This window comes from Haemaphysalis longicornis, unplaced genomic scaffold (genome assembly GCF_048455015.1).
Source record: "Haemaphysalis longicornis isolate Haplotype H1 unplaced genomic scaffold, Haemaphysalis longicornis Haplotype H1 scaffold_8, whole genome shotgun sequence".
NCBI classification, from domain to species: Eukaryota; Metazoa; Arthropoda; class Arachnida; order Ixodida; family Ixodidae; genus Haemaphysalis; species Haemaphysalis longicornis.
The window spans coordinates 187917295-187941573 of NW_027526445.1; the positions used below are offsets into that span (position 1 = coordinate 187917295).

The 24279-nt window shown below is 49.7% G+C and overlaps 1 protein-coding gene across 2 annotated transcripts in view; it reads right to left on the reverse strand.

Annotated features, from left to right (window-relative positions):
• The window catches only part of LOC144149606 (rac GTPase-activating protein 1-like), a 44751-nt gene extending 21340 nt beyond the window's left edge, over positions 1–23411 (reverse strand). The window contains exons 1-9 of one of the 2 annotated variants that reach the window (XM_077681249.1): positions 23257–23411; positions 22820–22910; positions 13708–13852; positions 12549–12609; positions 12328–12431; positions 6565–6724; positions 3344–3587; positions 2962–3212; positions 1791–1960 (exon numbers count right to left, since the gene is read on the reverse strand). In XM_077681249.1, the coding sequence (XP_077537375.1) occupies positions 1791–1960; positions 2962–3212; positions 3344–3587; positions 6565–6724; positions 12328–12431; positions 12549–12609; positions 13708–13852; positions 22820–22904 (1220 nt within the window). In that variant the 5' untranslated portion in view covers positions 22905–22910; positions 23257–23411. Of the gene's footprint in view, positions 1–1790; positions 1961–2961; positions 3213–3343; positions 3588–6564; positions 6725–12327; positions 12432–12548; positions 12610–13707; positions 13853–22819; positions 22911–22968; positions 23216–23256 lie in introns of those variants that run through there. The other variant, XM_077681250.1, reaches the window with a different exon arrangement.
• Positions 23412–24279: the final 868 nt, after the last annotated feature.

Here is a 24279-nt window from a genome sequence, read left to right on the forward strand (position 1 = left end):
CTTCTCTGACGCCTCTTGTGCGCAGGAAACTAACTGCACGATTTCTGGGCCTGCTGAGTTTCCCTCGTAGAGCTCCGTAGAAACTAAACTAGATGCCTAGGTCTTTTTTTCTGGAGTGGCGCAATAATCTTCGTGGCATTCTTACCAAACGCATTCGAATCGTCCCCTTTGAACGTGCTGTTTCTCGAAAAACTTTGTTAAATCAGGAATGGTGCTGAATTTATTTCGTTAAATCGACTTCATAAAAGCATTGATCTGTATAGGCACCCGCGGGAGAATCCGAATTTGTTTGTTAGATTGAAAAATTCGTAAGATCCAGTTTTGTTAGATCGGGCTCTGAGTGTGTGTCTTTCCTGTGCTATAATAGCATCCTTGGTGGCACCGTTTGAGTGCAAGTCTTGAAACAAGTGGCCCATCTTCACACTTCACTCTAGGAGCATGCATAGTGATACATATGTATCTGGCAGCTTGGACTACGAAAATGTTATGAAGGCACAAACTTTATTCAGTAAACACAGCGCACCATACAGTCTAATTACTCCCTCAGTAATGGGCTTTTCTTCACTTCCCTGCAAACTTTTTTGCCTTCCGATGCAAATACAACATAGAAATTTATGGGGGGTTAACGCGAGAGGTATGGTATCCATTTATTACTATCCAAGCACGCCCTACACACGACAGCCAGTCGCGAAATTGGAGAGTGCTTAAGTAAGGGCTCTGGATTAATACTTTCGACCACCTAGGGATCATCAATGCATGTCAAACTCTTCGCACATGGGTGTTTTCATTTTTTGCTTCCATGAAAAAACGGCTGCCACGAATGGGATTTAACTTGTGTCTGAGCTCAGCAGCCACAGAATTATGCCAACGACGTATCGCAGGTTGCGCTGCCCGCCACAACGCGAACGGGAAAACAAAAAAGGTAGCCGAGGTTTATTTTAACACGAAAGTGTTTTATTCCGGGATACACAAAATCACTGACGTCATTTCCACCATGGAAATGGCACCAGTACACCGAAGCAAGCGGCCTGTAAAGTGTGCACCTCTGCACACAGGGTATTCTTGCGGGGAAGCAACCTTTAGTACGAAGTAGTACGTTAACCTTTAGTACTGAATAGTACGTTTTCGGGTTTTATATTATAACACGCAAGTGTTTCATGCCGAAATACACCAAGATTTCACTGACGTCATATCCGTCACGGAAATGACGCGAGTGCCCCCTTGCCGAAGCGACCCGCCAGCAAGACGTCGCTCACCAAGCACGCCCACAAGACAGCCCCGACCAGCAAATCAAGCTCACGTACAGATTTCGCTACACATTTCACTTTCGTGTTTAACCGATTCCTATGACAGAGGAATCAACAACAGTTTTTTGGTACCAAACAAACTCTCTCTCTACACGGTATTAGCAAGATGTGGCCCTTATGTTCCCAGCACACGCCCGTGACACCAACTCCCGCAGAGAGCGGCCGTATAAGAGAGAGAGGGAGAGACTTTAACGAAGACCGAGATTAGCCGAGCCGTTGTGCTGGCTTGCTACGCTAGATGATGGAAGAAAAAGAGAAAGAATGCAAAAAACGAACGTAGAAAAACAAAAAACAAAAATTATAAAATTAACAGAGATCATTTGATGCGCCCAAAATTTTCAATCACAATACTATCTAGTTCTGTGCTCCGAAGAAACTCCAACAGAGCGTTGATTGCACGTGCAGCCTGACTGAGACCTGAACAAGGTGCCTAAAAATGCCCTATAGTAACAGTGGCAATACCGCCACAGTACCACCACTCACCGGTACAGCCCCGCCTCGGAGAGGCCCCTGCGCTCGACCTCCTGAATACAGTGCACCACAAGGGCGGGCACCATGGGAGAGGTGGCGGGGGCGTAGTCAGCGATGGTGCCCCTGCGAGCGGCCCTTGCCAGCGTGGGGGTCTTAGACACGGGGACGCAGGGGAGGGGAACCTGCAACGGGGAGAGATCAAAGACACTCAAGGTTCGGTGCATGCATTTCCCGCTGAGAAATGTAAATAAGAGTGATGTTAAGAGAAAGAAGTTTGAATTGATGAGACGTCATTGAATAATAGAAATGCTGCTGGAGAAAACATGCCAACAAGAAGACTTGGGTCAGACAAGTCATTTTGCTAAAACGATGGCTCCAGCGAATTTTTTCTCTGACTATTTTTCGAAATTGTGATGTTTACAAGGATAACCATTCTCAGCCTGCTGCTAAGTTCGCGCATTTACTCGTTAAAGAAGAACGGAGCGACAGACACTCGATCAGCCCTTACGTAGACCCATGTACAATTTCTGCTCACCAAAAAGAAAAAATCGCGTAATTTAAGGAATTTAAGGATACTACATAACCTTCGCATTCCTACACCAACACGTTGTTAAGAGTGAAATGCCCTGTGAGCCAAAAAGAAAAGCCGCAAGCACTTATGGCAAGCCCTGGTTAAGGCGAACTCAGCCATGACAAATTTTGTGGTTAAGATAACGCTTTTGCCCTGTTGTGACATCTACAATGCAACAAACATTTGTATAGGAGGAATTTCTGATAATACAAATTTTCCAAGTCACTTAAGGCTCGTTAATGGGAGTTTATTTGTAAACATCGCTAAGTGTGAAGCTACACGTTATAACATCTAGATAAACTTCTCTGGCAATTGTAACATTTAACTCAAAATAGCTTCGTTTGCCCAAAAAAACACTACCTGCGCAGTTAAGTAAAAAGAAGAGGATTAGTTGATCCACACGGCTTAGTTGATCCATTGCTGCTATTAAACCCATACCTGCAGAATGAACACTATTTGCAGACCTCAAAAAGCCGAAACGACAGTGGCGACCCTTCGTGATTGGGGCACGTTTAAAGAAGTACGCCTCCTCCTCACATCTCGATCATCTCCACCCGTACTGGATAAGCAGATACACCTGGCCAGGGGACAATGAGAGGGGAAAACATTCACCTTGTCCCTGCACTCATGGTGGCAAACGGAGCGGCAGGAAACACACTTGAGGGCAGACCTGTAGAAGACGACTTTCTTCCCACAGGGTCCACAGGTCTGCGCCTTGGTCATCGTCTTGGTCACAAAGACATGCTGCTTGGACATCAGCTTTCCGGCGGAGTTGGTCCTCCGCACTGGGGTCCAAGGGGTGGATTCGCTCGGGGATGATGAGTAGCTACGTCGCTGGCACACTGGCGTGCTGGGCGCTGACTCTGCCACGATGGGGAACAAGATAACACCCACAGTAAACGTAACTGTGCCAGTAGCAAAAATATCGAGGTTCCTGGACCACTTCGGGTTTGTACAACCGAACAGTTGGCCCGCAGTACCGTGCGCAACTTACCGCTGCTGAATTTTGGCGTCGGTGAGGGTGTCTCCGCGAGTGTTTCGGACGCCAGTGTTTGTGAAGGGGTCTGGACTGACTTGCGGGGAGGTTTTGGAGGAGCTGATCGGCCGGGCATTGGGTGCGGCTGAGACGTGTACACCCGGGAGGTGGCAACCAACTCCTTGCCACCCGTGACGGTCACCGTGGTGGTGGCCACCACGCTCGCTGCGCAGCCTCCGTCTCCGTCCTCCACCTGCCCTCCCTGATACACCCAGGGTTTCCACGAATAAGATGGTGAACGAATCTCCAAAAGTCACAACAGGAGAACAACAATGTGCAGCTAAGACCTTCCTACTCCGACAGGCTGCCTCATGGGCACCAATGTTCTGGCTTTAAAACTAACATTGCACTTAAACTGCATTAAAAAGTCCTTGCATTTAGGGATTTATTTGCCAAGCTTACCAAAACAGAACTGACCTCTTTGAAAGCGTGCCTGTAAATGCATGCATTCAAGAGGAAAGATACAGAAAATTCCGATGAGGTATACCTACACTTCTAGGAGTAATAAAAGTAACTTTTGTATACTGCGTATAATCATTCACTGAAACGTTTCGAATCCAGTGCTCTGAGTAAGCAAAGACTGCTCAAACGAACCCAATGTGCATTATTATGGAAATATAAAATCGGCGCAAATACATTGCTCCTCCAGTTGACCTCGGGAAGGACTAAGCAGGAACTACATAAGGTACAACCAAGTCCCAGTTTCCAGAACACAAAGGGAAAATACTTATACAACACACACACACACACACACACACACACACACACACACACACACACACACACACACACACACACACACACACAGAAACATGCGCCGCGCATCTTTTCCTATTGTTTAGAAAATCCCAGAAACAAATCGTTGATTCAGCGATGGTTTCGCAAAGGCCGTCACTACTTTGTGGCCATACGCCAATATCCTCTAGCGAGTGTAGAATACACACCGGCCCTATTCACTAGGAAAGTCACTGTACAACGCTCGGTTGTGGGTATCACCTGCCATTTCTTACTCCCTGCACCGGGTTACGTGCCGTTCTGGCACATGATACAGCTACAGGGAACTTTCTAGTTCACTGTAATACAGCTGTGTCCAAATTCGCAACCTTCATTCCTCAGTTACATCCACAACAACACTTTGGTTTAACGGAACACAAACGCAAACTCAATGCAAGTTTGATTCATTCCAAAGGTTGTCATTCGAGAGGCCAAATTTAACACAGACACCTAAGCCGTATCAAAAATACGAGTGGCGTTTTATCAGCCATTCTCTCAGACTGTCCCACTTTGTCACGGGACAAGTTATATGTGTGCGACTGACGGCAACTGACCAACGCTCATGCCAATAAATATGATTGCGCAGTTCTTTCGGTGCCCATCGTTAAATACGATTGAGGTGCTTCACCACTGCATGAAGTTACCGCACTCATTACTCTTGGGTACGCCACTGATGGTATCACTGATCACATTGCTTAGCGCAAAAAGTGAAGAGGTAGTAAGATTAGGGATTTTGTGTGACTGAAAAAATGCCCCTCAAGGTTTGAATTAAGGTTAGCGAGTTGCCAAATACGTCCAAATCAAACAAGTTGTGTTTTCTCTTGTGGGCCTTCTAGAGATATATGCATTACACTGTCCCACCTTTGGACATAGTTCGAAGAGGTTTCCGCAGTCGAGTGTTTAACTAGGTTGAAACAAGAGCCCCTTCATTCCCCTAGAGCCTAATCAAAACCAGATTAAAGGGTTTAACACGGCAAGGCTATGACTGTGCTATGAGGCATGCTGTAGTGATAGTCTCTGGATTAATTTCGACCAGCCGGGGATCTTTACCGTACACTAAAATGTGGACGCTCTAAGAGGTAAAAGGAGCTGTCTTGTTTTGTGAAACGCTACAGCGCCAATGACAAGGCTTCAAAAAAGCGAAGATCGATGCCGAATTGCGCGATGCAAATAAACCAACTCGCCAGGCTTTCGCTCCTGCCACATTTTGTCTTGCAGGTATCCAGCAGAGGCTAGGGTTGCCACCTTTCCCCTCAGAAAAAAGATGGACGGGGGGGGAGCGGGGGGGGGGGGGGGGAGGGGGGAGTGCTATAGAGAAAGTTGAACTTGTGTTAAAAAACAGATGTGACTTTTTTTTTTTGACATACGATGTCATATGTTGTAGCGTTTTCCTACAGAGGAATCCACATAACGTTTGTACTCAAAGTGATCAAGAGTTTGGTTATTGCTCTGAATGTGCTGCAGTGAAAAGTGACCGCCGTTGCTGACTGCACCGGCGGCATTTCGTGGTGTTATTCCTCCCTTTGGTTCCCTTCCATCTGAGGAATCGCGCTCGGCCACATATCTGCTCGGATCGCGTGTCTTTTCAGAGCTTGTCGACACATGTATCGTGGTTGTGGCTGTATTGACGTTTACAAAAGGCCAAAAAAGAAATAGCTGCTCCACAATGGCCAAAAAACCGGCCAATGTCGGCCGGTTTTAGGTACAGACCGGCAACCGGCCCGCGGTTTAAAAAACCGGTCGGGCCGGTCCAAAACCGGTCAGGTGGCAACCCTAGCAGAGGCACGTAAGTAACGAGACTCGCAGCTAGTAAAACTTAATACTCAACTAAAGTAAACAGGTGGCACTTCTAGAGGCCAAGTAGAGGCCAAGTAGAGGCCCCCACTTGGCCTCTGCAGTAGAGGCCAAGCTGCATTTTGTATACGAAACACAGTGAATAAGCAGTCGATTTCACAAAGGCAAATAGGTGTTTACACTTCACTGACAATTGGAAAAAAAAAAAGGAAAAGGAGGAACTGGACGGTACCCCATGACGCTCAGAGCATAAAAAACGGACAACGGACAAAAAGAGAGAGAACCTCAGCATTTGACGGCTGTTACCCGCTTCAGTGGCTCAGTGGTTATGGCGCTGTGCTGCTGGGCACAAACAAGCGGGTTCAGTTCTCGGCCGCGGCGGCCGCTTTTCTGATGGAGCTAAAACGCCCGTGTGTTCGAGATTTCGGAGCAGGTTAAATCCCGAGGTGGTCAAAATTAATCCGGAGCCACTACGGCGTGCCTCATCGCCTGCGTTGCGCCGGCGCGTTACACCCAATAACCAATCAAGTAGACTTTTTTCCTCCCTCTGTTTCTTTCTTGTGCACTGAGCGGCGTCAAAGAACTGCAATGCAGCGGAAGGGGTGTCTCGCCTTGGACTTCTTCCGCTTCCTCTGTGGTGAAGCCAGCTCTACAAGGTGACGGGCCCTGCTCGAACGGCGTTTCCCACGCGAGCTGCGGCAACAGTCCTCCTCATCGCTGGCATCGGAGGGAGAGAGAACGGAACCAATGGACTCATCGATGGTCTGCAGCCTGTGAAGGCAAGAAACAAAGCAGAAAACACAGGAGAATCAACACACAGAGTGACGAATAAATTTGCACATGCTTCAAGCTGCTGCTAAATGCTACCCCTGTCTCTATTCTGTCCTCTTCACCCACTGCTAAGTGCACCGTAGCTAACCACCAGCTGTACTCAAAATTCCCTCTACGCACATGTATATTAACTTTATTGCTCAGCAAATCAACTCCCGAACTAACAGTTTCCTACTCCGATTCACGCATACAGTATTTGTTGGAGGCGTATCACAGCATAGAACACCGGTGGAGAACCCACAAACAGAGGAAGGCCCCGAAAAAACGCCTTGTCCAATTACACAGCGTGATCATACAACATGCCACGCAACTAAACCAGGTGCAGTGGCACCGAGTATGCGATGAAATGAGGAAAGTACTGTCCATGAAGTGCACATGGGCCCTCCTGCGTCAACTCATACACCCCGCAGCTTTTAAATTATGCACTATGCAGCGCATCAACAAACTACTGCACAAGCAGGCTACCACGGACAACAACTCATGCAGATACTGAAAACACGACACATTCCCTCAGCAGCGGACACCTCCCCACCCGACTCAATCTATTGAGGCGACCCAAACCTCACACTAGACAGAAATCACAGCGGCAGAGGTACACAGCGCCATATTAAGGCCCCGACGCGAACAGCTCCAAGCTCCAACAAAATCACCAACAAGATACTAAGAGACCTAGACGATGAAGCCCTGGACGCAATCAGGACATCATTCAACCACCCCTGGACGGCAGGGACCCTTCCAACCAACTGGAAACATAGCAGCTCGGTAATCCCTGAACCTTCCAAACCAATCAAACTAGAAAACTTCCGTCAAATTTCTCTTACGTCCTGCTTGGAAAAACGTCTCGAGCACATAATACACAACAGAATAACGAGACATCTTCAGGAACAAGACCTCCTCCCATACAACCTCATAGGGTTCCGAGCAAGACTATAAAACCAGGACGCACACATACAAATCCACCGCGACGTCATTCAAGCTCCTTCCAAAAAATGCAATGCCACGATCCTCGGCCTAGACCTACACAAGGCTTTTGATCACATCTCCTACGCAGTAATACTACAAGAGATATCACATCTCTAAACCTCGTGAAACGCCCACACAAGTACGTGCTCCCTTTTTCCCTGACAGGACTGCCACACCCTGATTTGATCGATCGATCGATCGATCGATCGATCGATTGATTGATTGATTGATTGATTGTAGAGTTTAACATGCCGACGCAACGCAGGCGATGAGGCGCGCCGTAGTGGAGGGCTCCAGATTAATTTTAACCACCTGGGGATCTTTAACGTGCGCCGAAATATCGTACACACGGGCGTTTTTGCTTTTCGCCTCCATCAGAAAAGTGGCCGCTGCGGCCAGGAATTGAGCCCGCGACCACGTGCTCAGCAGCGCAACGCCTTAGCCACTGAGCCACCGCGGCGGGTCTTTTAGGCACCCCACCTCTCCAACATTACCAATGCCAGCGAGAGTCAGTCCTCAAGGCGCTGTCCTCTAACCCCTGCTTTTTAATCTGGCAATGATACTCAGATCTTCAATATACGCAGACATCACACTATGGGTACCCCGCAGCAGCGACGCCCACATCGGGGAAGTCTTCCAAAGTGAACACGGCAGTCGCACACACAACACAACAAGCATGCTCGGTCCATATATACGAACTCTTAATCCTACACCTTCTGCAAACAAAATTTCCCGCGAAACGCAGCATCCACAGAGTAATTATTAATCACCCCATACCGCATGAAAGTAACTTACGCAACATATGCGTTACGATCCAGGCAAACAGAAGCCCAAGCCTCACACAACGTGTCCTACGAAACAACACCCTACAGACCATCGGCTTCATAAAGCGAATAACAAACAGACACCACGGAATGTGAGAAATGGAACGCCTCATTACTTGTGCAAAGCTTCATAAGCCATTTCTGCTACCATATACCTAACGCGAATCTACCCAAAGCCAACAAAAACGACTCGGACGCGTTACTCCGCAGAGCCTACACAGCCGCGCTGCTAATGCCCTCCGCCCCGGACAGAATGGAAAATTACTCGCCCTGGGTAACCAAAAAATCATAGATGATCTTGTCGAGGCCCACACACAGCTCCAACAAACAGACCGTCAGAGTCCTTTCCAGGACGAAAGATTCTCCAATGGATTCAACTCAACCCACCGGTACCCCTCGACTCACCTCAGGCCATCTCAAACGACCTACGTCAACTTCTCACTATCAGGCCAATTCCTCGAAACAAGCACCCAACCGTCCATTTGGCCAGACGGCAAGCTAGAGCAAGACACCACAACACACACTACCCACCCTTCGGAGCTTACGCTGCACAGGGGGGATTAAAAGAAATACGAACAACGGAGCACACATCCTCCGACGCATGCCGCACCGGCTGCACTGTCAGTAAACTGCATGCATGCGTGTTCTTTCAGTGTGTTTGAGAGTGTAGCCTACTGTTAGGCGAAATGCTCGATAAAGAAACGACGCCGGCCATTTATTTTGAGGACTCTTTTTCGCCACTGAGCGTCATTTTACCTAGTACATTGGGGAGCCAAGCGCGCAGCAGGCTGAATACAGCTAGCATTATGCCCTTCAACGATCATCCTGCTCAGTGGTGACACAGCGTGAAAAGGCCCCACAAAATAAATTGGCGTTGCTTCTTAATCAAGCATTCCCCATAAATGTAGTCCACACTCTCAAACGCTCTCAAAGTGCGCATGCGCGCAGTTTACCGACTTCGCAGCCGCGGCATGCGTTGGAGGCCGTGTGCTCCGTTGTTGGCATTTCTTTTAATCCCCCCTGCACGTGGACGCAGCACAGTACCAGTCCGAGGATGTCTTTACTGCAGTAGTGCTTACCTCATTCGTGGATTCACCAACCAATTGTCTAGCCATCCTCACTAACTCCCCGGTGACAGCGGAGGAATAACCAGTGGCACCAGCCATCACACAACCCCCCCCCCCCCTTCCTAAACATGAAAATTCGCACCGACTCCCAACAAGCACTTCGCAACTTTTCCAATGGAAACATCTCTAAAGTAGCACTGCAAATCTTGCGGAAGAAGCCCCCCACCAAACCTGTGTAGCTGCTGTGAATCCTGGCTTACACCGGCATAGGCGGTAATATATACATATACATATATATATACATATACACATATATATATACATATACACATATTACATACATATACATATATATATACATATACACATATATATATCGATATTTCGGCTACTCTGGCTTGGCGGCTTCGCCCGTCTCGTAAACGAGCGAACGAAGGAAACACCGAAAAGAGAAGAAAAACAGAGGAGGAAATTGCGCAGAAAGTGTGAGAGGGAGGGCGGTAAGCTGTGGCAAAGCCACAGAAGCCCACCACATGATGTGATGCACGTACAGGTCCTTCGCGTCCTTCTCGTTCATCCTTTCTTTTTTAATAAAGCATTTCACTCCCTCCTCCACGTTTCGCGGCTTATCCGAACAACGTGACATTTGCGCCGGAAGTGAACATGGTTCACAATAACGTGCTCGGCGACGGCGACGCGCTGCGAGGTAACGGCAGAGTAGCGCGCGCCGCCGTACTTTCGCTGATCACACGATCACTTCCCGAGACGCAGCAACTATGCCCCGCGACCGAAAACACTGCAGTTCACGTGGCGCAAAAATTTTGTGACCTGCCAGCTATCACGAACTGAATACTTCTCCGTGCCAACTTAGCACCACCTTACATTGCCTCACTGCTCTACGCTCAACTACATTAATCTGAGACGGGAATATACCGCTGCTTCCCACAGAGACAGAGAAGAGCGTGGCTTTGGCTAATTGGCAACGATGACCAAACGCGTAGTGCTCCATCTGATACTTACGAGCTGCAGGTTCGAACTGTGGACTTCGAACATGCACCCAAACTCTGTACCTAAACTCAGTATCTAACCTCTTGTACCTAAACTATGTATACAGCTAAGAAAAACGTATCCTTAATGAAATTAAAATGCCAGAACTTAACTGAGGTATCCTGACTAATGCGAGCTCAATTAAGATGAAATGTCTGGAACCACTAGGTCAACTGCGTTCGAAATGCTTTATATGAACCACTCCCAATCGCGAGACACAAGTACAGGGGGATAAAAAGAAATAGGAACAACGGAGCACACAGCCTCCGCCGCATGCCGCACCGTCTGGCTGCACTGTCGGTAAACTGCGCGCATGCGTAGTTCTTTCCGAGCGTTTGAGAGTGTGGCCTACTGTTAGGGGAAATGCCTGATAAAGAAGCGACACCGGTCATTTATTTCAAAGCGACTTGTTATACTCTGTCGCCACTGAGCATCCTGTTATCTACTACATTCGGGAGCCAAGCGCGCAGCAGGCCGATTGTAGCTAGCATGATGCTCTTCAACGATCATCCTGCTCAGTGGCGACGCAGCGGGAAAAGGCGCCTCAAAATAAACAACCGGCGTCACTTCTTGATCAAGCATTTCCCAATAATGTAGGCCACTCTCAAACGCTCTCGAAGGAGTGCGCATGCGCGCAGTTTACTGACTTTGCAGCCAGACGGTGCAGCATGCTGTTGCGAGTTGTAGCTAGTTGTAGCGACCGCAGTCTGCTGGTAGCGGGGCCGGTCGCCGTCGCTTCGTCGAGCCAGGACTAGGGGAGAGCTTAGAGCAAACTCAACGGGTTTATTTACATTTTTACAGTGAGTTGTCGAGATGAAGACAGAAGACAGCTCCTTGCAGGCCGCAGCACGCCCTTTTTGTTGACCCCCGATCCTTAGTTCCCTAGGTTAGGGATCCCCATACAAAACAATGCGGACCAATGGGGATGTGTACGTTCTTCGCTGTGAAGCACCGCCCTCGGGTAGGGACACGCCTTTCAGGTATGTCGGCAGATGCACAGCACACGCACACACACACACCCTTGCCACTCGTCAGTAGCTGTAGTAGATGGAAAGAACGGAAGACGCGCGGGCGCCGCGTATCCTTTTGGTGTCTGCCGCGCGCTGATTAACAAGGTTCGTGGAATCACTCCGGGAAGGGTTAATGGCTTGACAATTGCCACTGCCTTCTTCGCTGTGCTGCCGCCGCCACTGGGTCCCATTGTCCGGTCGTCGCCGTCTGGGCTTTCACGCGCACACGCGTTCAGTTGCTTAGGCCGGGGGAACCGGCGGCTCCTTAATCCCTTTTGGGGCAACAACACTCAACACCGCTCAAAAGCCGCTGTCAATCAGTGGCTGTCGCGGCGTCGTGTCGGCCTCCTTTCGTTTCCGTCGACAAGCGGTGGGGTGGTCGACCGGCGGGCGACTGACCCGCGCAAACATGGCGCCAGTGAGTCATAACAATGCGTCGGAGGCTGTGCGCTCCGTTGTTCGCATTTCTTTTAATCCCCCCTGTACGAAGGGAATTCTGCAGTACGACCCAACACTTTCTCCTTAAACAGTGTAATAAAGTCGAAAGGGCCAACCAATCTCTCTTCCCAAGCAAAAGAAAACACATCACCCCGAGCTAGTGTGCTCTTCTAAGCTTTTCCCAGTTTACTCACTTCCTGGCATGGTCGTCCTCCACCTCCTTGAGAAACGTCAGGGTTTCTTCACGGCGGTCAGTGCTGTTCATCATGAACTCCCGAATCTGCTGTAGTTGGTGTTGCTGAAAAGATATTAGCAAAGGGGGAGGATACAGATAACAAGACACCAAGAGCAGAGAGAACTGGCATAGCCAGCGCACGCATGCGCGTGAGTGCCCACTTCTGTTCGGCCCTCTCACCTTCGAGAGGAGTTCACGCTCACACTTCTCTCTGCGAAGAACCTCCTTCTCCAAGACATCTCTGGAGAACAAGAAAAGAATGCACGTGTTTAATGGTGCTTTCACATAAAAGCTGGGGATCCACTAATGTACAGTTACGTTTCTGCTCTTCGGAAGCATCAACTATACTTCAGTCAGAGTCAAAGAGAACAGTTTATGCTTGGAACCTACAAATACCCTGAGCTATGCAAACACTGCTACTTAACATTCCTGCAGCAGCAAAATGCCGCCAGAGAGCCACAGGCATTTGACTCCACCAACAATAGCTACTGCTGTTTTTAAGCGTCAATCTTTGCTTTCCACATTACTTTGCGTTTGAATGAAATGTTAAAGCGGAAAGTTTTTTTTTTGTGTGTGAAAGCCACAAACTGAGAAGACATATGCTTTGTATTAAGGTTAAGCCGTCCAGAAGATTGGGTTTTATTTATATGAATAAGGAAATAATGAGCAGCTTGCGCGGCAACAGATAGCATGTGTAACAATGAGAACAATAGCCCCGGAATTAAATCATGAGCCTCCCAAAATTTTGGAGGGGACAAAAGGGAAAATTTCAAGGATGGTGTAAAGAAACGTTCTAATGCGGCCTGCTAATTGAGCTGCTTCCCCTGCAGCCATACGCAGCTTAGTGGTTACCCTCAAGGCTTCATAACTTTAAAACTGAACACGATGAGCCCCGTGAATTCCAGTTCACTTACCGTATGAAAGGTTTTTAGGGCCGATTCTAGAAAACGTAGAACAAATGTGAATGCTTCCAAAATTTTCTTTGCAATGCATTCCATCGTGACACTGGAGCCTTCCACATGTGAAAAAACTGCATTCAGCAAAGCGTGCATCCAGATAACCTTAGAAAAGCTGCTGCGATTTGAGGCAAATTAAACAAAGCCTTGTCACAGCCACAAAGATACACAAAAAAGACAGTTTCTTTCACGCCCCCTTCTAAAATAAACGAAACAATTTGAATTGCAAGCCACAATGCAGCTAAGTTCCCATTTAAATGATATCGGTCTGGTGGTTGAATCTTACACAATACAGGAGAGTACAGGTTGGACTAAATGAATGCCCCGAACGTACAACGACCTCTGCACACAACTCATAACAATACGGACAAGGGAAGCCTCACTTCGCGTGCGCCAGCTTTCTTGACAGTTCCGTTTTGTCTTCTTGGAGCGCTGCAACCTGCCTCCTCAGTTCGGCATTTTCAAGTTCAGCAGTGTGCCAGCGCTGGCGGCATGTCTCCTGGTTTTGCACAAAGTCCAGGAACAGCTCTGCAAAGGAAAACGTGGTTTCAGGCAAAACGGCAATGCCAGTTGAGGATGAAAGTTGGGCTTGTCGGTGTTGTCCTCGAATACATATTACCATCGAACGAAGAAAGAAGCTGACAGGACAACCGCTGGACTTCAACTGACATTTTTTTACTTGGGCCACGTAACACGTAACACTAAGAAGACGGGGCTAATACTGTAAAAAATACAATGTACCGTGATAGTAGCGTACAGTCGCGTGCGATTTGAAGGTAGTCGCTACAGGCGAATGAAGTTAAATTTTCGGATGCAACAATCGAGGGTTAGGCGAGATGGAAACGCAAAAAGGAAAGCTATCTTCATGTTCTTTGCGCATGTGTTGTGATGGAACGATGGAGTATAAATGTGTGTAAGTATTTTCGTTGAATATAACAGCTGATAGAAGAGCTCGTGTTGTCCCCTTCTTGTGCATCGCCTGTCTGCGCTCCAAATATGAATCAGATCCAACTAGCTCAACTTTCCGTTCTACTGAAGCACTTTCTTGCAACACAAGAAGTACGTGGCTTCGCCCTATTACATGTACAGTCGGCAAAAGGAAATTTTTTCTATAACGCTCGAGGTGGCGTGCTCCGGCACTGCGCGGTAACCCTTAGTGATAACGCCTGGTTTGAGATTGGTACAATGCATGCGCGGCCCGTATCAGAGCGATGGCCGTGTCCCTCCTCCCTGTGCCCGTCGGCTTGGCTTCCGCACCTTTGACCGTAGTAAGCACTGCAAGCCTCCGCTGCCGGGCCAGGACCGAAGCGGAGATCATCCGCCTTAGCGCGCGATGTGTGAGATTTTCGTCGGCATTAGCTTTGGCGCACCGCTGTTCATTGCGTCATCATTCTGTCAATACGCTCTATGAGTACCGCGTGCACTACTATCCGGTTTCTCGATTGATTGATTGATTGATTGATTGATTGATTGATTGATTGATTGATTGATTGATTGATTGATTGATTGATTGATTGATTGATTGATTGATTGATTGTGGGGTTTAACACGCCGACGCAACGCAGGCGATGAGGCGCACCGTAGTGGAGGGCTCCGGATTAATTTTGACCACCTGGGGATCTTTAACGTGCATGCGCCGAAATCTCTTACACACGGGCGTCTTTGCTTTTCGCATCAATCAGAAAAGCGACCGCCGCGGCCGGGAATCGAGCCTGCGACCTCGTGCTCAGCAGCGCAATGCCTTAGCCACTGAGCCACCGCGGCGGGTTCCTATCCGGTTTCTGCGCTCGACTTTGCACGTTACTGCCGACGGGCTAAAGCCACAATACTTCATGCACTGTGCAAGCGATCACAAGCGATGCTTTTTCGGCGATTGTTCGTTTTCTTGCGAACAGAAAAAACACTCCAGTTTAAACTGCCTAGGGGGCCACGAAAATTGAACGTTGCACGTAACTGAACGCGGCCAACGCTGTACCCTTAATACTGTTCTGGCCACGAAACTTCTCCGTCACTCTGTGGGAGAGCTTGATGTGATGCCAAGAACGGCCGCTACGCGGCGCAAGCTGTCTTAGGGGGGCCATCGCCCCGCTGCGCCCGGCGGAATGCACTGGCAGCAACGGCAGCCCGAAGGCGTTGTGTGGAGGCAGCTCACGGTATTCCTTCCACCAAAGTTTCTGCATCAGCGTCACGCGAACTTCATGTGCCAGTGCACCGCGTTCAAGGTGGACGGCATGAAAATTCGAAAGCACAATGCATGTGCTGTGTGACGGGCTGCAGCTCCGGATACCGAAGGAACACGGAAAAGTCGTCGCTCTTCTGTTTCCCAAGTAGCGCCGAACTTCGAGAGAAATGGAAGAGAGCTTTACCGCGGTTGGAAGCTGGCGGTTTCAACTTCGAAAGCAAGAACATTCGGGTTTGCGAAAAGCATTTTCATGCTAGCGACGTTGTAAGAACCGACGAGCACATCGGGAACGCGGTGGTCGTGTCGCTTGAGCGAGGGAAACCGAGGCTTCGGACGGATGCCGTTCCAAGGATTTTCGACGGGCTCCAGGCCTACCTGACAAAGGCGAAACCGTGTTCCCGGCCAGCGATTCAGAGGCAACCAGCGAAGAGGCGGCGCGAATTGTCTAAGCGGCGTATCATTAGCACCAAATTTAAGATTTATTGCATGCTCTAAATCATAACCGCACCCCACCCCCCACCCCCCACCCCCAGCATCCAAAAAATTTAAAAAAAAATGTATGATGTAGTGCCTCGGTAGTGGCAAAGGCGGCCGAGCAGCCAGCACTGGCATCAAAAGGAACTTCCAGTTTAGGCTGCTGGCTGTACTTCCCTTCCCGAGGAAATCATGGGTTGTCGGCCGGTAATTAATAATGCTATAAACAGTAAACACAAGGAAACGTCAAGCGGCAGGTGTCCCGTGTAAATTGCGTGGAAAAAAAGTGATCAATCAAATGTTGGGCACGTGAAACTCGTGTTTAGAGAGGTCACGAAAGCGCTCGGCTGCTATAATCGCGCCGTCGAAAGTCCCCGCGTCAAGAAAGCGATCGCCGCTCACACCAAAACAACTGCGCATTTGGGTGTATACTCAATTGAAAGGTTTGGAATGAAACTTCTGGCTGGACCATTCACTTCATTTGAATACTTGGGTAGCAGCCCGCGAGAGGCCAGCCGGATATAAACCGATGTGATTGCTCCTGTACTACCCAGTCGTGTCTCATTCCGTTCACCCTTCTGCCTGTATTTGCAGCACTACCAGAATAGAAAGCTCACCTACCGCATAAACATAATCGCCCTTTGGCCAGGCGCAAATATAAACACGTTGTCGAGCAGATCTAGCAGTAGCTGCTCGCATCGGGAGCATGAGCATCATCTTTCAACACTTGCGAGCTATGACGTACCGCTTGGAGGGGGCTATGAGGTAATTATTAACACAATGCGTTATTGCGCGGTGTGAGAACACTTTTAAAGGCGCTGCTGTTTATAAGGTAGGCCCGCACTCCCAAGCAAACTACGCGTGCTTTCCAAAGCAAACAGCTCTCATTCGTCGTCGACACTGGATCCCGTTTCGACTTATTTATCTGGCGGCATTGATGCGTTCAGAAACTTTTAAGAAAAGGTGACAGGAAGAACAGCACGCACATAATCGCGTCGAAATGTCGGCAGTAGTGCGCATACAAGCCCAGCACATGCGGCGGCTTGTGGCCCCCCTACGACGGGTGGCGCCGCTAGCGAGAGATTTTGTCCCTATATCAACCTCCGGGCGCAGTTTCGTGACCAGAAAAGCATTGAAGGACTCTGGCTGTACTAACAATCGCTAATCCCCACTATTATTTCCCGGCCCTGCAGCGCATGCAGCGCTTCTCACGGCGAAAGAATTACGGAAGCCAAGATGACGGGAACAGCGACAAGAACAGCCATCGCGCTGGTGCGGGTCGCGCATGCTCACATTCTACAGGCACGGCCGCTGGATGAAAGGGCCGCTGGCACAGGCACGGCCGCTGGAGAGCGCTCATCCAGCGGCCGTGCTACAGGTATGGTGTACTAGAATGTCGAGGTGTGTCGTCCGGGGAGAAAACCAATGGAACGCGAGGGTCCCTTTTGCGATGAAAAATTGTAGGTGGCGCTGGCTGCAACAGGAGTTCCCTGGCGACGGCCCGCCGGCGCCGTGCCGCTTGGTGTTGCCTGCTTGCTCCGCGGGTTGCTAGCAGACGACACAAGGACTCCTTTTCACTTTGATTGTTCCTAAGAGTGCTCTTTCCCTTTATTAGATGCAGAGCATCTGATTCACTCGCCTTGTCCCTCCGGCGTCGTCGTCGTTGTCCACCCCTCTGCCATTCTCCTCGCCGCGCGAGCTGCGCTCTCCGCCGCTCACCCCCTCTCCTCTCCGATAACGAACACTCTCTCGCGAGGGGCATTGGATTGGATTGGATTTGATTGGATTGGCTTGGCTTGGATTGGGTTGGATTGGATTTGGATTGGATTTAAGTGGATTGTGTTGGATTGCGTTGCGTCATAGCCGCGGCACGTTGCGTCATAGCCGCGGCAGACGCGCTGGGGCCTGTTGCGACTGGCCACCCGAGCGCAGTCACCGGTGTAGCGATGTTGCCTTGCTCCGTCCGCTATCGACGCGGCGCAGAGCAGAGCGACGAAGTCCTCGAGCCGACGAAGAGTTGAAGTAACATTTATATACAGTATTTACAGGGTAAGCAAACGTTACATCATTCGCACAAAGGCGACAGCACCCTTTCACTCGGTGCTTCCGAAGAGACTGGTGCCGGAGAGAAGCCGCCGAGGAAAGCCGACGATGAGAGCCTCCGCGCTTCTTTTATAGCCCGGGAAGTTCGTTGTGGCCCCAAGAAGTTCGAAATGCTCCAATCAGGGCTCTCGCTGCCTGAAGTTTGAATTCCGACGAATGGTAGCGAAGCGGTGAGTCAGCTGCGCCGCCAATGGGGAAAGGGAGAGCGATGCCGCCGCCGTCTCCGTGACCTCGCCTCCGGGCGTAGCGACATGCCCTTGTTTGGGTCGTTCTCCGCAGAGAGATTCGGCCGCGCCGCAGTGTTTCGAGATGCAGGAGTCGGCCACGCCGCAGCGTTTCGAGATGCAGGATTCGGCCGCGCCGCAGCGACAAAGGGAGAGGCGTAACTCAGCCTCGCTGTCGGCGCGTCGCCTCGTGCAACGCCTTTGGGCCAGGCGCTCTGGCACAACAGGCCGGCGCATGTGCAGTACTCTCTTCCGCGGTTTCCTCTCCTTCGGGCGCGCTGCGCATATAACCGGTGTGCCGTTCTCCGGCGAAGCAACATCCACGCTTGGCTCAAACACCTAGAGTCCACGCCGCTTTACAAGTACGCCAACGTCGTCATCGACTGGGACCAGCTTACGCAGTCCCCTCAACGTTATGAGCGCTATAAAACGCGTTCCCTTCGCCGCTCCGCCTATGCGTCGCATCTACACAGGGGTTCCCGCGAGGGGAGGTGGGAGTTTTTTTGACATGTTTTATGAAACGTGATGCAATAAAATGGAGAAATAAGGCTCTTTATAAAGCAATAAAAATGGTCACAGGCGATGTAGCAGACGATACTTGTCGAGCTGACCTGTCACCTCTGCTTATTGTCGTCTGCGGCTTCGTATCTGCGTCGTCGTTCTGATACAATAAACTTACAGCCGTTTCACGCATCGTTTTATCGTTGGACATTCAACATAGTGTGTGAAAAAAGTCTCAGGAATGTGATTTCTGCATGCAATGATGGGGAGGCGTCGGGATAAGAGCTAGGACAGCTCTTGCTTTGTGCCGCTCTGCAACAGGGGACTGCGATCATGCAAAGAGAAAAGGTCGCTTTTTCGGGTGCCTGTGGAGTCCGATCGCCGTGAATTGTGGTCCAGGAATATGCGATTTTTCGAGCCTTGGCTGGCGCCTCGCAGGAGTCGTGAAATTCCCCCTCCCCCCCTGCCCAAGACTAGCAACCAACCGAGCAATGCGCCACAGCTACCGCACCTGTGAAGCCGGCTGCCGCCCGTCGTGATATCCCTGCCATACTCTTGAAACGCGACAACAAAAAATTCCCCCGCATTTCCCCGAGGGGGAGAATGTGAAAGTGCGAATGCACGGTTGTCGGCCCGCTTGCGGCGCTTGCGCTCGGCCCCCGCAGCCCACCGCCTCGCCGCCTTCTCTTCCATCTCTTCCATCGGGTTTGTAGTATCACGTGTACACCACGCAGTTAACAAGCCGCTATAACGCCGCTGAGTCGCCAACGCACGCCGCTGACGACGTAGTTTGAATGCGTTAAAGATATAAGGCGCGTTACTCACACTGATATGAGCGTGGCGTCCGTTGCATCGTATTTTTGCTGTCTTTATTTGGAATTCAACATGGGAACGCACGAGCCGAAGTTCTCTTTTTCGAAGAGTGAAGCTGGGAGGGCTCGGGCTATCGTATATATACGTAAGACAAATTGTTAACCGTTTTATGTTCTTCAGGGACTCAAATGACCCTTTCTTGCGAAGTTTTTTCCAAGTTGCACTTGCCAATGCTTTACCGCAGTTCATCGTTTCTTCATGCAACGAGGAACGGCCTACAATTAGAGGTTATCTGAAAGAAGTAGTTGACGCAGTTAAATTCCTTTCTGTGCGTTTTTCTTCGGATTATCTCGCAAATGTTTCCAGGAAGGGTTTGAAAAAAGATCTGAATGAAATTCTCTTTCCTGTACCTCTGTACCGAGCAGTGTACTCTGCAGGCCGAGGACAGGATGTGTTGTCCAGGGTGAAAGCTATGGTAATCCCAGCCTCTGTGAAAACCTTTTTTAAATTGCACACCAACACACTCCCTGTGAAAACATGGATGGAAGAGCTAGGTCTTTTTGTTGCTTGGAACAACTTGTGCGTTCTTTGTCAAAAACCTGAAACTACAGAACATGTGTTTATAGACTGTTGGGATGCCATTTTCTTTTGGGACGTCCTCATGAGAACCCTAAAGAAGGAGTATCCGGTGACACCCTATGGAATCAGGTTCCTCAGTGTAAACAATGAAGACGATGTACCGCATGATATGATCATGCTTTTAGGATTGTATAGTATCTGGCGCTCTCGAATGGCGGTGCGCCATGCGGATGTCAATGCGTAAACTGAGAGCGCATATTTCAGGGAAAAAGTGAACTATCTGTGCGAGTTGTACGAAGTGGAAAATCCTGACGCGGGAATTTTGCCAGTGCTTCAAAAATTGACATCATTTGATGTTTACAATAGTTTCCGCCAGCCAAAACATGGCAGGCGCTTTTTATTAAATCGCTGACTTGTAAAAATGTTTTAAAAAAAGGAAATAAAGACAAAAAAGGCGTCCGTGGCTTAGTCGGTAGAGCGTCGCGCTGCGGCCGCAAAGTCCTCGGATCGAAACCTGGCGCCGGATGCTGTTTCTTTTTTAAATATAGAGGAGCACTGCGGACGCCGCCGCCGCCGTCGCCGCCGCCGCCGGCGGTGGATGGTTTGGGGTCGCTTATAAAGTGCATTCGCACTTAAAAATAAGGCGTGCGGAAATTGTCGTACTCGCTCTCCGGCGCGCGCCCCGTGTCGCAGCCCACTCTCACTCCCTCCCTCGCATCCTGCCACCGCTTCCTGCCTTTGCATATTATTTTCTCTCCCCGTTCCAACTTTAACTTCTCCTCCTGCGTCCTTGCTCTTGCATCTCTTGCCTACTTTTCTTACCGCACAACCCGCGCTAATCAAGCACTCCGCCAGCACCCGATATACGCGTACGCTATCGGCGCACGTTGGCGATCGAGTACGGCAATTTCACGGCGCCTCACTGGCTCGCGTAATCACAACGCCCATCGTCAGGCCGCGAGGCGGTTATCCCTACATTGAAACTCAGTCAAAGCAATCTTCCAGGCATGCAAGTCTCTCAAGATAAGTGCATAGTTCGTGAAATGCAAAGAAAATGGTTCAGAAAGCACGGCACTGCATTTTAACTGCACCCACCAGCACGCTCGATCAGAGCTCGTACAGCGATCAACACCCGCGAAGCAGCGACCACGGCCTCCGCGATCGGCTGCCGTGCAGCGGCCGTGCAGCGACCGAGCCTGCGGCCGCCGCTGCCGCCAGGGGCGCTGCTTACAACAGGAGTTCCTCAGCAGAAATTTTCATCGCAAAAGGGACCCCCCTCCTTGGCCCCGAACGACACACCTTTCCCTTCTAGTACACTGTACTACAGGTATCAAACCAGACGTTATCACTAGATGTCTCCCGCGCAGCCCTGAGCATGCCGCTCGCGCGTTATAGACAAGCATTTTCCCGACTGTACGTTTTAAATGCAGAGCATTTCAGTAACTCACGATGTCACCCGCGTTGACGTCCGTAGTCGTAGTCCGCACCCCTCCCCCTACACTATATAAAAAAACTATCCGGCGCCTGGTTTCGATCCCTCGACCCTGCGGGCGGAACGCAATGTACATGGTGCTCTACCCACTGCGCCACAAAGCCGACACAGAATGGGACGCTACGAACGCGCCTTATATCCTTGACTCATTCAAAGAACGTCAAGAAGCTGCTGATACAACGCATTCACTACCACCAACTCCCCAAACACTAAACGTTAACGCAATACACCCACCCCCTATGCGACGCATTGACTCGAGTCCCCCTCGCGTTTACAATAGTAAACGCAAAATGTGGCAGTGCAACGCCGGCACGTGCCAGGAGAAAACCACAAAGAAAACAGAACTCCCGCTGGCGCTGTTTCAGGCAGGGGGCGCGCGAGCACTGCGAAGGCGGGAAATTTGAATTGCATGGGGTGGTAGCAGTAAGCGGATAACGGCGGTACAGTCCATTCTGGCGAATCACTGCTCTGCACTTCCGAAAGCTTTCACATTGGGTGGAACCGCTTTAATTTTTTCTTTCTCCGCGTCCTAACATCTGATTTTTGCAGAACACTCCAGCTATGGGAAGAAAAACAAAACAGACCCACAGAAGGCAGCATATAGGTGTTTAGACGACTTAGGGATTCAAGTACAAATTGCTTGAAATTATGACACCCATCAACATATGCTCCATCGTGGGGTCCGCCACCACTTTCGCAAGCCTAAAAGAGGTCCCCGGGGCACGCATGGGTGAGGACCACTGCTCTAGCCAAACCGGCGTTGCCTCTTTTCCCCTCGACTCCGTGTGGACGCGGGTAGCGTAACGCTGTGCCCCTATCGGGGGCGTCACAGAAGTGAATCAGTGCTAACTGTTCTACTCAGCTTACTCCTACTGTTCTACTTCCAACATTTACCCAACAAAGCTCCGCGTGTAGTGCGAGGGCCGTGAGAATTTCGGAAGCTAACTCTCACGGCTGCTGTGAGAATAGACACCCCGCGAAACAGAAAAGGTAATTTGCTAACCAGTATAACTCTTGGCGCTGGGTGGGTCAAGATGTTAAAGACGCTTTGAATGGAAGTGAATGAGTACTAACTGTTCTACCAAGCCCGACACACTCTGACGCTCTTTATAATGAAGAATACGCACCTTCTTCCTGGGTGTCGTCCCTCAGCTGCCGGCAGAGATCGTCGAACTGGGCGACCAAGGAGAGCTTCGGGGGCGCCGGTTCCATGCTGGCCTGCGTAAGGAATTAAAACATTGCGAACGCAATAGCATACACCTCTAATGACACCAACTTAGATGTTTGTGCTTTAGTAGTGACCATGTCGGGACAGCGACAACGACATCGCAGGTTTGCAGAACGTTACATTCGGCTTCGTAGAATAAAACTTGCGGAGGGAGGAACGTTTTCAAACATTCGGGGTTAAATGTAACGGGATGATTGGCAATGCGCTCTTTGGTAAAAAAATTGAGAGCATAACAAACGTATAGTTTTGACAGTGGAGGCACTCAGCTCAGCGTTGACGGAAGGATGCAGGGTAGTTCACTGTTAAGCAACACACATTAAAATACTTCACACATACCTGCTACTGTCAGCCCTAAGACCGAAGCATGCCAACGCAGCACAGACAGTACGGCGTCACCAAGAAAAAAAGGGGCGTCACATCGGCTGCCCGCCAGTCACTCGAACGCATCCGCCGCTCGCTCTTGCAACGCAGGGTGCGAGGCACGTGACACGCACCCTCGAGCCAATCGTTTTTTTTTTTTTCGTTTATAATTCGGTTTAAGAATTGAACTTTCAGTTGTGGTATTTTAGAAGTTAAAACATTCATAAAATGATTGTGGGAGTTTTATACAGATGTAAAAATTACGACGTTGATCCGAGGTTTCAGTTTCATAACTGTTGCGGCTAAAGTCATCTACGTCGTCTGCTAGCACGTGTTTTGTATCAAACATGGCGTAATGGTTTTTTGTGTTTGTTTTACATTGAAGCTGTAAATAGCTCGGCCCCCGGAATTTTTTTCGTGTACATCAGCAGAGCACGCTTTGTGGCAAAGCAAGATTTTTCGCGTAATTTCTGTTCTAAAAGTATTGCATATATCCTTGAGAAAATCGTAGTTATAAATCGGCCGCTAAGACTACCATATATCACTAAGCACAGCTTAGTTTACTTGTCATAGCTTGTTAGTTCGCCGCACGCATTGTTACGTGAAGCGCAAGAGCACGCTGCGCTTAGCAACAGGAAACGCATAGCCGACGACAACGAAACCGTGGGTTGGACTCGTGAATATATAGAGCGATTATGGCGTCTTGCAAATAGATGGCATCCTTCTGCGGCAACATCATGTAAATGCATCGCTTCATCGCAAATTCATCGTCTCATTTGCCCCGCTGCCACGTAATTTACGTGAACACTTCGGAATTCCCGCCCGCCACCAGTACACGGGCTTCTAATAGAGGGATATGAATTCGGAAGTCGGCTGCAATCATGTGTCTCCGAAATTATATCGAATAATATAGCGCAAGCTTCACTACGCTACCTCCGGCAGTCTTCGCAGGGTGACTGAAGTTTCGCCCTTGAGCGCTCTTTGAGGTAAAACCACCCT